The 13,011-nt window shown below is 41.3% G+C and overlaps 1 protein-coding gene across 1 annotated transcript in view; it reads right to left on the minus strand.

Moving 5' to 3' along the window:
* The window catches only part of LOC145406160 (uncharacterized), a 66,061-nt gene that overhangs the window by 22,399 nt on the left and 30,651 nt on the right, over positions 1–13,011 (minus strand). Inside the window, exon 6 of the mRNA XM_080277357.1 lies at positions 5,092–5,231. Coding sequence (XP_080133483.1) covers positions 5,092–5,231 — 140 coding nt within the window. The remainder of the gene's footprint in view (positions 1–5,091; positions 5,232–13,011) is intronic.

Below are 13,011 nucleotides of genomic sequence, written 5' to 3' on the forward strand. Positions count from 1 at the left end.
ACAACAATGAAAAGTTATTATAATAATGACAATAAGAGTGGATACTATAGCAGCATAACAATTTTAACAGGAAAACTAGCAATAACAACCTGCAAGTAACTCTTCCTAAAAGCCGTATGATTAAAGCAATAACAATTTAATAACAACATCAACTACTATACGATTAAAATAATGACATGGGAATTATATTAATGATAAAAAAACAATAATAATCAATAATCATATTTAAAAAAAAAATTCACCTGTAAAAAGGACAGATAAGGTAAAATGAAAGGTATAGGAAAGGAATGAGTGAGGGGTGAGGGGTGGTGGATGGAGTTAGGGATAGGGGGTGGGATGTGAGCTGAGGATGGGGGTGGGGGGTACGAATGAGTAAATTAGCTAGAGTTATCGGGTGGGGTACATGACATAAGATGCGGTACGTGAGGGTCAAGGGCGTGGGAAGTCTAGAGTAGGAGGATAGTAGGGAAGGACTGCATGGAGGAAAGGGACGAGGGAGGGAGTGAAGAGAGTGTAGGTAATGCAGATGATGGAAGGGAGCTATGAAAGACTGGGTAAGGTGAAGGAGTATTGGGAGGGACGGATGTAATGATGGATATAAGAGCGAGTTGAGGTGATGCAATGTGAGAGGAGGTAAGGTTAGGTATGGTAAGGCAAGGTTAAGTTAGGTTAGATGATGTTACGCTAGATTAGGTTGTATGAAATGCAAGGGATGTTCCGAGGGTGGATTGACGGGGTATGAAGTAGGTAGGTAGGTAGGTAGTGAGGTAGGTGGCCAGGTAAGTGAGGAGGGGTGGGGTGCACGGTGAAAAAGAGTGCAGGGTGCAGGGTGTGGTCGTGCGTGAGGGTGTGGCAGTGTGGGCGGTTGAATGTAACACACACAGCACTACCACACCACCACCACCGCACCCTACCACACAACTGCTACCTCTCACCAAAACACACACAAAACTTTAGTCAGCAGAAAAGAAAAATTCCTCCTACACTACTTCCACTTGAAAACGATACCAGGCATTAAAAATCAATGAAATAATCTACCATAAACATAAGTACAAGGTTGCAATCTGTCATGGAGGCGGTGCGGGTCATTTACTTTAGTCACCCGGAAAACAGACACCGTTTTCTGTCTCTAATTCTAAGCAGGGCAATAAATAATATACATAAAAATACAAATTCTCCGTTGGCGGAGGTAATAATAATAATAACTAATAATTAATGGTAGTAGTCGTAGTAGTAGCATCAGTAATAGTACTAGTAGCAATAATAATAATACGGACAACATTTAAGTTAGAGGTTAAACTCAGAGAAGTAGAAGAAAAAAAATGTCCATACAGTCAGTCTGAGTACTTCATTAACGTGGAGAGCGAGTCCTTTGCTTAGGTTATCTGAGGACGAAAACACGGCGAGTCGAGTGCAGTTGTAATATTGGTGAGGGTAAGAGCCGGAGGGGACGAGAGGGTGGCAAGAGACGAATGGTGGAAAAAAAACGGGGCTAGGGGTAGGGGAAGGGGACGAGAGGGGGAGGGAACGAATAGTGGAAAAAAAGGAGTATGGGTACGGAGGTGGGGGCAGGGATGAGGAGGGGTTGGTGGAAGGCAGAAAGGTAAAGATGTGATGAAAAGTGGAGACAGGTCGGAGGAGGATGAGAAGTGGTGAGGACGAGTGGTGAAGAAAAAATGGATGGGGCAGAAAGAGCGGGAGAATGAATGTGGAGTTGGTAGAAAGTGCTGGGGTAAGATGTGAAGAAATGAATATGGAGGTAAGAGGAGGTTAAGAAAAGAAAGTGGTGGGTGAGGGTGTAAGATACAGTGGAGAAATAAAGTTAGGGACAGAATGAGAATGGAGATGGAGGGGTTGGTGGAAGGTGGAGAGGTACGCTGAGAGTGGAGAAAGGGGAAGTTGAAGGAGGATGGGAGAAAGATGGATGAAAGGTGGAAGTGGGGGCTAGAAGTGATAGGGGAAGGGAGGCAGGCGGATGGTAGGGGTTAAATGAGGGTTGGGGAAGGAGGTGTAAGAGAAAAGGGGAGGAAGAAGGGGTAAAATAAGGTCATGGAAGGTAGATATGATGGAGGGAAGGGAAGAATACAGAGAGGGGAAGGAAGAGAAGGACAGAAGTAACAAAGAGTATAGGGAAGGGATACAAGGCTAGGGGGTGGAGGGAGGGAGGGAGAGGGCGGAGGTAGAAGGGAGAAGGAACGAGGAGAGGAGACTGAGTTGGGGAGGGAGAAAGGTGATATGAGATATGGAGAGATAAGATGACCAGTGGGTTGTCTGCGTCGTATTGTGACGAGGGAGAGGGAGGGGGACGTATGAAGGGGAGGGGGAAGACCGTAATTCAGAAGGGGGTGAGATAATAATGCGTCGTAAGAAAGCGGGGGCAGTCAGGATTAACACAGTGGAGGGAGGAGGGAAAGTGGTTAGAAAAGCAGAGTTCGTAGTATGTGCGTGGAAAGAAAGATAAACAGAGAGAGAGAGACAAATACAATACGGTAACAGATATACAGCAGATACATATTCCAGACAGACAGATATGTGGATTGGCAGGTTAGAGGAGACTGGAGAGTTAACAGGAAAACGATACTACTGCAGACAAGAACAGTGAAGGAAAGATATGTCTACAAAATATATGTAAAGCACAGTAGACTGGCGAGTAGGCAGACAGGTACATAGCTAGGCAGGTAGATGGGCAAAAAGAAAAACAGGCAGGTAGATAGGCAGAAAGGAAAGCAGGAAGGTACATGGACAGGTAGATACGCACAAAGGAAAACAGGCAGGTAGATAGCTAATACTTTACGTAGCAGGGAGTGGAAAATGATCGACAGTTGGGCAGGTGATGACAGAAGCAGGTAGATAAATAACGGGATGTACCAGGTAAATATATACTCCTTTCACCTTTTCCTGGCCCAAATTTTCTTCCTTATGCAGCCAATTTCAAGTAGCTCAAAAGCAGTAAAGAGCATTAGTAGGGCAGTGCTAGGGCTCCCTTTCCACAGCACCTCCATATCCTAGTGTTAATTTAATGTTGACGGTGCACAGGTGTCAATTTTAGGCCAGCTTAGTGTGAGAAGGGTATAGAAGGTATGCCTGTTTGTATGAAAGCAGACAGTGAAAAGGAGGAGGTAGGGGAAAGCAGAGAGAAGGAGATTATAAGAGTCAGCAAGAGACAGGGGGACGAGTCAGGGGGAATGATGACGCAGGCAGGGGGAGAGAGGACAATTTGTGGGAGAGGAAGAATCTTTTACTTTTGTTCACTATCTTTCTTTGTTTTTGGATCTTAGCTGCCTATCCATAACTTTAGGTGAAATTTAGGTTGAGTTGATGATGATGATGACAGACACAGTAGAGAAATAAGGACAGTAGGCAGAGGGACGTGGTTGGTGGAGGGGCTATGGATATGACAGAAGTAAGAATGAAAAGTGAGTGTGAAATGATGATGATGATAATGAAAACAGTGGAAAAATAAAGACAGGAAGTGGAGAGATGAGGCTTGTGGAAGAGCTAGGGATATGATGGGAAACGTATGATAATCGGAGGTATGAAATGAGGAAGAGGGAAGGATGTAAGGTGAGGAAGGGAAAGGAAAAAGGGGAAAGCAGGAAGGAGAGGGATGTAAGAGGGGGAAGGGACGGAGGGAGAGGGACGTACGAGGGGGAAGGGATGGAGGGAGAAAGGGACGTATAGAGGGGGAAGCGATGGAGGGAGAGGCACGTAAGAGAGGAACGGGACAGAGGGGGAAGGACATGGGAAGGGGAGGGAGAGAAGGAGGGGAAGTCTGAGGAATGGGATGGCAGGAGGAGGAGGAAATTAATGAGCGTATGGGCAGAAAGGAGGGAAATTAAGCCAATAACGCGTCACAGAACCTAGAGTCAGCCAAAAGGATATGAAGGAGAGACTGAGGAAGGTTAGGACAGATGGGATTTGAAAGAGAGAGAGAGAGAGAGAGAATTAGCGTACGTCAAGCAAGGGGTCTGACATTCACGAAATTGCAAGAGGTGTGGCGGGTGTGAGAGGAGCAACAGGGCTTTGAAAGCAGCATGGGGAGGAGGGTAAGGCACCTGAGAAACGAGGTGATATTAGGGAGGAAAATAAAACACAAAAACATGAAGGAGAAAAAGGCGAGAGGGATGGAAGTGGCGGAAATAAAGAGAGTGGAACATCTGAGGGTATAAGGAAGAAAAATAAACTTACCACAAGGACGGGTATAAGGGAGAAGAATGAGTGGTGGTCTGGGTGGCGGGAGTGTAGTATGAGGCATGGAATGGTAGGAAGAAGAGGAAACTGAGAGGAGGAAAAGGTATTTGAGGATGTAAGATGAAAAACAAAAATCTGAGGAATGTAAGGGCAAAAGAAAGAAAAATAAAGTGGACTAAGTGGTGGGAGTGCTATATGAGGAATGGGATGGCAGGAAGCAGAGGAAATTGGGAGCAAGAGGTACTGAGGAATGTAAGGGTAACAGGATGAAAATAAAACCAACCTGGAGAATATAAGGACAAAGGAAAGAAAAATATAAACTATCATATGGAGGAATATATGGGAAGGAATCATGAGGGATGGGATAGCAAGAGGAAAAGGGAATTAAGGGTAGAAGGGGAGAATGGATGAAAATAAATCCAATTACACCTCGAAATAAGAATGGGTCGGGGCAACAGGAAGAGCTGGGGCAATTGGAAGAGGGACATAAGACACCGTATTCTTACCAGTTAAGGAGGCTCCCTAGCACCACTTCCTTAGAGGTTTATTTTTCTGACACGGCTGGTTAATACCCTTTTGAACGTTGTGTATGCAAAGTATGGAGATATAAGGATGATTTGTGCAACACGGAAAGGACAGTATGGTGTAATAAGCAAAATAAGCTGCTTAGAAAAAGGTGTCAGGGAGCTTCCTCAACCAAGAAAATACGGGTCAAGGACTAAAAAGGTAGAAAAATTAACCCCGTAAGGTTTAACAAGCAAAATGAGTAGCTTAGGAAAAGGTGTCAGGGAGCTTCATTAACCGACGAGAATACTGATCAAGGACTAAAAAGCAAAATAAGCCTAGATATAAGACCCAAGAATCTGCCAGACCCAACTTCTTCGTCAGGCATTCACGGACCTGCAGGAGATGTGGCGGGTGTCTGCGGCGACGATGGTTGTTTTTCTGGCAGGCGCAAAGGACGATGAGCAGCAGGAACCCCAGCCCCAGGAACCCCGTGCCCGCTCCGATGATGGCGTACTTGTTGACCTCTGAGCCTGCTGGAGTGAGGCAAGGTCAGATGAGGTCACGGGGAAACATCAGGAAAAAACTGTATTGGGAAATGATTAGGGAAAAAACTGATTTGAAAATATTTAGAACAGGGAAAATACAGATTGGAAAATATTCAGATCAGAGAAAAATTGACTGGCAAATATTTAGATCGAGGAAAACAGTGAATTGGGAAATATCTACTGTAGATCATGAGAATTCAGGTCAGGAAACATTTGAGTGGAAAACATTTAGGCCTGGTAAAAAAATGAACTTGAAAATTGCCATCACTGGGAAATAATCAGATCAGGAAAAGCTGGATTGGGTAATATGTGGTTAGAAAAAGCTGGACAAAGCAAGAAAGGAAAAATTGGACAAGGAAATACTAAGGTCACAAATAATTGGAGTAGGTCACTGCGGGCTCATGGCCTTTGGTTCCTTCTTCCTCGCATTAAAAAAAAAAAAAAAAAAAAAAAAAAAAAGAAAAAAAAAATAGTAATACAGTATCTGGACTGGGAAATATCCAAATCACGAAGAAATTGGAGAAGGAAATATTAGTCATAGAAAATTGGGTAATACATAACTCCTTCACCAAGGTAATTACAGTACTCGTAATGTCAGGTCAGAATGTATCATGAATTTGGCTGTTATATATTTTTTCTTGGAGAGAGCAACCTTGCGGACTTCTAGCCTCTGATTCCTTATTTTCTGCATTTAAAAACATAGAAACTCACATCAGGCAAAAATGGGTTATGGCATGAGAGAACAAGGTTACGCCATTAGGTCACATAAACTAGAAGGTTATCAAAAGGAACCACAGACCCAAGAAGCCCGTCTGCTAATGTTACTGAGAAATAATGAGATCAGGAGACACTGGGCAATACCACATATAGCAAATTTAACAAGATTATCATATGGGTCTTACGTCATCATTTTCATCATCAACATCATCTTTTCTCCCATCTAAGAATGAGAACAGTAATGCATGTAAAGTGAATTTACTGTTAGTATGTTTTTAAACTGCTTAAATCTAGAACAAAAAGAACACAACATTACTTTCAAAATATCTGAGTCTCTAACACAATAATAGGTTTTTATGAAGTCAGTCCATTGCTCTAACGGATAAGCAAACAAAAATAATGCAACATAACAAAATGATGTGGAAAAAAAATAAAATATAAATACTGTATAATTTTAAAAAACTCATCGTGACAAAGCTTAAGAGGCAAAAGGAGAACAGTACACCAAGACTTCCACAGTACATTCATTACAGTAACGCTTAGTAAATACAGTATTAAATAAAACGGCAATGTGCTTTGTTCCATCAACTCTTAACTAATCTGAACTGCTTTGGATTATGCATGGTCCAGTGTCTAACAATTTCAAATGATAATAAAATAGGAGTGAAGTGTGAGACAACTATCCATAACGTACCACTATTATACCTTTATAGGAACTTGTTTCACACTCAAAATTATCTATCTGACTATAATAAGACAGTCTATCAAAAGTAGTGTGCCTTTTTAAAATTGAACAGTATCAAAATCAGTGATGCAATTCAACACTACATAAATACTGGTTAAACAAAAGTACAACATAAACTTAACCTTCAAGGAATAAAAAGGGGGGATCACACCGGTATCTAGGTTTATGGTATGAAGGAAGAAAAAATTAAGTGGGAAAAAAAATCATATGGCTAATAGTTCAGTACAAAACATTCTATATCTTTACGCTGAAAATGGTAACCTTTCCACTAGACCTGACCTTGCTGATTACTGGAAAGCTGAATATCAAAAACTCTGGCAAAAAGTAATCACCCCGGCATGATCAATAAAAAAAAATGAATAAAACTATAAATAAAAAATACAGCATCATAATCTCTCTCCCTCTCTCCAGCTGTGGTTGTGATCCTCAGCTCCATCTGAAACAAGAACCCCGTAGACTGAAGGCTGAATCTGCCCTTCTTCACTTCAATTCCCTTTGGGGTTTGAGGGAGGGAACCAAGGGGCGATTGTATAATCGGACAGTAGAGCCACCTTGTTGAATCAGTGCCACCACATGAAGGCGTCCCTCACCAGCGCCTGCATCTACAGTAAGTGAAATAAATAAATAAATAAATAAAAGTTTAATGTCTTATATACCAACTAGAATGTCATTACTGTGCTATATCCCGTGTAAAGGCTAGTTAATTATGAAATATGAGAAAATACAGTAATGCAATGTAATATAGAACAACAGTGCAAAGTATAGCACTGTAATACTGTATTCCCGCCGGGAAGAGAGAGAGAGAGAGAGAGAGAGAGAGAGAGAGAGAGAGAGAGAGAGAGAGATTCTGCCAGGCAATCTCCTACTTTACCAGGATGAACTAAACATTATTACTTCCTCCGCGCTTTTCCTTTTCTCTTAAATCATAAGAGAGAGAGAGAGAGGGGGGGGGGACAGGGACAGGGACGTGGGGGAGGGAAGGCGGATCAGCCAGGCAATCTCCTACATTACCAGGATAAACTAAACATTATTACTTCCCCCACGCTTTACTTTTCTCTTAAACCATATGAGAGAGAGAGAAAGAGAGAGAGATGGGGAAACGAATCCACACTTTCCTCTTTAATCCTGATTTTACTGTGCACTTAAATCCCGTTACTGTATTTGTGACTTTAGGAAGTGTTAGTTATTAAACCTACAGGGATGTGTGTGTTCTTACCTAATCATTCTCACCTAATTGTATCTTTACAGGAATAAGTCAAGCTCGTTATGTCCCGTGTTTTAACCATTATCATACATGTCTTTAAATATAAGAATAGTTTTGGCACACTACTTCATTCGGCAGATCAATTGTTTTATTTGGGAAACTGAATTTCCTTATGTCTTCCTCTCTTTTTGTACAGTTTTTTGCAGTGTCCTCTTGATGTTGCTTCCCCGTAGGTTATATATTCATTTTATGTCTATTTTCTCTTTTCATGTGATGCATTTACATAACATAATCATGTCTCATCTTTTCCTTCTCTCCTGTAATGTTGGTGGGTTTAATTTTTCTTGTCTTTCTTCATAGTTTAGATCCTTTACGCTTGGTGCCCACCTTGTAGCGGCCCTTTGTACCTTTTCAATCTTATCTATGTGTTTTTTGAGATGTGGATTCCAGACTACTGAGTACAAGACATCTTTCCTAAGCTGAGGAAAATCGTCTGGAAGTAGTAAGAATAAAAATTTGCATCAGGTAATCGGACTGAATAGGTTAAAGCGTGCAGGGTATCACGACTATTACATCTCTGCTGCCGCCTGAGGATTTGAATTTAATCCCGGAGTAGCCTGCCTTTCACTTCAGTTTAAAAAAGATCAATTAACCCCTTCACTCCGATGACGTAATTTAATTCTTTATTCTTTCTCCCTCCAGACGATGTTTTCCAATTTTCAAACTGGCGGGGTTAGACAGCCTTCATTAACCCCTCTGAGTACTAGATGTCTGTTTCAAATACAATCGTCTGGTGGCACAAGACTTAGTAAACACGTCACTGGAAAGACGGTTTTATAGGGAGAAAAAAATCAAGGTGGTTTTAATTTCGTTGCTAAAAGAAACAATATGGAAGAAACTGCGTACACGAGAGAGAAGGAAGTGTTGTTTACGTTATGTGTTACTGTGCAGCCTTTCCTTTCCTAACCAAGTTTACAGCTAAAAATAAGGCAGGTAGGATCCAGAAAATACTCACAGAAAAACATGAAAGTAGAAATATCAACAGCGTGCCCTGCGAAGTGTTTTTCTATATTAAATAAGGCCTGTTCGTGGAAGCTTGAAAGAGGCTATGAAACTGGCTGGTTATAGCTACGGTCATACGAAATTTAAATCGGCACATTTTCAGTCATTTAATACTCCATTTGTTAAACATATGACAAATTAACATTATTCTACAAGGTCATCATACTGCCAGTGGATGTTTATTAAGGCTACAACTCATTCCTCAACCGACAAATGTAGAAAATTTCAAATACTTCCTCAAACTTTCAAACGCCGTCAGTTCACTCTCTGTTATTTTGAAGTCTGGGATTCTGTGAAAGCACTGCGTATTTCTGACTGGCGTTTAGATTTTACAAAATGTTTCTTACGTACCTCTGGGTCACCCGACCAATGAAAGTGTCAAGTATCCCGTTTGAAAACGTCGAATCGTTCGGGGACGCCTCCGTAGTACGCACACCCTACTACGTGCCACGGTGAGAATAACGTGATGGTTCCGTTTTCTTTTGAAATTTTAGTTGAGAACGAATATTTTGACTTATGAAAAAAAAAAATGCATTTAAAATTAGAGTAATATTATCAATTACATATTTTTTAAATAATTTTTTAAAAACTATTCTTTCAGACACTGTATTAACTGTGCATATAAAACTTTGTTTTGAGACCCCGTTGTAAAAACTCAAACTTACCGTCGTCGTCAGGGTTATATAAAGCGAGCATAAGAAAGTCCGCCTCAGTTTCTACAAAGCTAGCGGAGCGATCGGATGTCGATTATCCCCATCCCTTCATAACTCTTCAACTCTTCAAAAATGGTGCACAGCATACCAGATAGGATGTTTTCCAATAAATGCGTAGATTGGGCGAAAAAAGGGGGAAACCAAAGTCAAACGCTTGGTGGGGGACAGCTAAGCCGAGTATCTATGAAGAAAAATGACTTTCAAGGAATTAAGGCTGCGGTTAGGCGGTTAAAAAAGGTATACCCAGGAGTAATAGTGCGGTACGATCAAGATGATAATTGGCTCGTGCTGACTGGACCAGCCCCAAGCCCTGCACATCTGGCAAGACATATTAGCTTGATTTTGCTAGGTGAAAAATATACGAATTTGGTGAACCAGGGGAGCACACTAGGGCGTACGGAAAAGGAAAATAATACCCAATATACTTCCACATCACGGCGTCCATTGAAAAGGGGGCATAGTAGCTGTGATGATGACAGCCCCGTGTGGAAAAGGCAAAGGGAAGATAGCGATTCAGACGATATGGAGTTTTACGCTCCCTTCGCCTCGCCTAGCAACGCCTTTACTCCTGATACGCATGAATCCTATGCCGATCTTCTTGAACAGTATTTGATGGTTCCCTTGTAGTCCGTCCAAACCCTAAGCCGAATAAAGGGTTAAAAATGAGACAAGAAGATTTAAAAGAAAAAACCCTGAGCTTCTCACTTCTTCTTTCACATTATTCTACGGGATGACTTACGGGCGACTGCAGTATGTTTCTTTTTCTTTGATCTTACGGAAAACTTATGGGGCGCATTTACAATTTCTTGCACTGATCTTTATTACCCATCTTACGCCGATCTTACAGAAACTTACACGCACCTGTTTCCCCCATGTTGCGCTGAACTTTAAGAGGTAATTTGCAGACGCCTGATCTAAGTATATGGTTACACGAGAAAAACTACGCTCGCTTCTTTTACATGTCTTACAGTGACTTACTCTCCCGCGGCAGCCACCTTGTCGTGGTGGGGGAGCTTACGTGCCCCGGTGGTCCTGGTAGGGTCTGGTCTCCCGTGCCGGACACCTCGCTAGTGAGGGGCACAACCAAGAGCTGCCACCCTACTCCCCCCCCCCTAGGAGAGGGAGAGAAAGAATACTTCCCCAGTATCCCTGCATGTCGTAAGAGGCGACTAAATACGGCCTTTTTGTCTCCCAACTTTCTCTCCTTACTGTCCCCCTCGTCTGTTCTAGCTCTCCTTGGTATTTCCGTGTTTCTTCCGAACTTAATTTCCCCTCTACTCCTATCAGATTAGACATTTGGTTATACGGCATGAACAGCTTAAAGATTTACCATTGACGCTGACTCTGTCCCTTGCACCACTTTTACGCCAAGGCCACTGCACCGCCAGCCTTAATGCCATATAGCTTATTATGGTTTGGTGCTAGTTCATTATACCTTCCTTCCGTACACTGATCTATGGGTAATTAATTGCGCCTATTACCTAGCTTACGATGATCTAAAGGAGAAGTTAAGGGCTCCTGTACTACTTAATTTTCTTAGCCATTTATTTACATGTCTAATATGAACAGCTGGAATGGGATGTTCGAATAGAGTACAGTATCATAATGTAAACAAGATCCAGCCGCTCTCTCTCTCTCTCTCTAATACAATAACAGACTTCCGCAATTATACGCTACAAACCCACACTCTACTCAACCTTTACAGTGGGAGGGAGAAGCCAACAAATACCCGAGCCAAAGGAGGCATAGAAATGGTACGGCTGTTTTGCCTATGATTCGCATGTCAAGGCTTCATCGGCAACGTTCAACACACCTCTGGTACCCAAACAATCTTCCAATAATTATGAACAGCTTTGGCCTGTTTAATTAAGCCCACATAATGACTTCCCTTATTATTGCCTTTTTTATTATTATTATTCGCCCCTTCCCTTTGTGTGAAGCGAGGAGGACCTGAGAAAAATAGGATATACAAAAGAATCTTAAACCTAATTTCTGATAAACTTAAAAGGTATGATAAACACAAATGGGCCTAATATGGCCTGGGACTGCCAAAACCAGAGTCATAATGGGAATATAATGGCTAACATGTCTTTGTGAGTTTAATTTCTAACAGTTAGTAGGCTACAGTTTGCTAGGTTTGTTGTTGCCACGAGTACTAAAATTAGCTTAATATCAATTTCAGTGTTCAAACTGAGTAAATTATTTAATTAAAGTAAGAGGTAAATATAATAATAATAATAAAAATAAAAAAAGACTCGCAAAACGACTATGTTGGTTGTTCTAGCCCAATGTAAATCCACCTTAAGTAGCCTAATATGGTTCTAGACTAAAGCTCTTTCTCCTTTAACAAACTATTATATTTTCTTCCTTTTCAAAAACATAACTAGAATATCAAAGTATTTTCTTTAAAAACTTGCAGAAATGTGTAATTCAGACGCTACCGATAATACATCATAGTTTTTATTAACAAGGCTTATCTTTTTCTTCAGTCCTTATCTCAACTTCGGCTGGGTTTTGGTGTTTTATATAAATCAAATGATGTTGAAGATTAATCCTTGTCATGAACTTGCGAACATACTGGATTTTATCGATTATGAGGAATGCAACTCCCTCTCCTTGACACTGGGGCCACAAACTTAAAACCTACAGACCCTCACGTTTCCCCTAGTGTGTGTGTGTGTGTGTGTGTGTGTGTGTGTGTGTGTGTGTGTGTGTGTGTGTGTGTGTGTGTGTGTGTGTGTGTGTGAGAGAGAGAGAGAGAGGGAGAGAGAGAGAATGACTACCTCTTAAGTCCACCACATTTTGCAAAAAAAAAAAAAACTACGTCAATCTCTATGCATAATAAAATGAAAAACCTAACCTAATCTTGGTGCAAATTGTTAACACACACACACACACACACACACACACACACACACACACACACACACACACAAAGGGAATACACAGAGGGATAAAATGCAAAAAGTTCAAGAATAAAAGCTGGCGTAGCAGATAAAGAGGAGTTATTACCCTGAAAACAAAGACATGGGCAGGTATAACTAAAAGAACGAATATTTACCATCCTCAAAACACAGAGCTGATTAATATGGCTGATCGATTAAAACACCTAATAAAGACAGTGCAACATCAAAGGTCAATGCCGTCGAGTAACCACATAAGGTAACATAAATATACTTAGGAAATTGTACAGTTTTTTCTCTTCTTTTCTTTTTTAACTATAAGAATACATACTGCCTGGAAGAGAATGATATTAGTACCTCTTCTCGCCTTCTCTTGTCGCCGACTGAATGAGACCCAACACAATATAAAAATAATAAAAATACA

Source organism: Coenobita brevimanus, chromosome 69, assembly GCF_032717465.1.
Source record: "Coenobita brevimanus isolate Jiangsu-jjx chromosome 69, ASM3271746v2, whole genome shotgun sequence".
Lineage (NCBI taxonomy): Eukaryota > Metazoa > Arthropoda > Malacostraca > Decapoda > Coenobitidae > Coenobita > Coenobita brevimanus.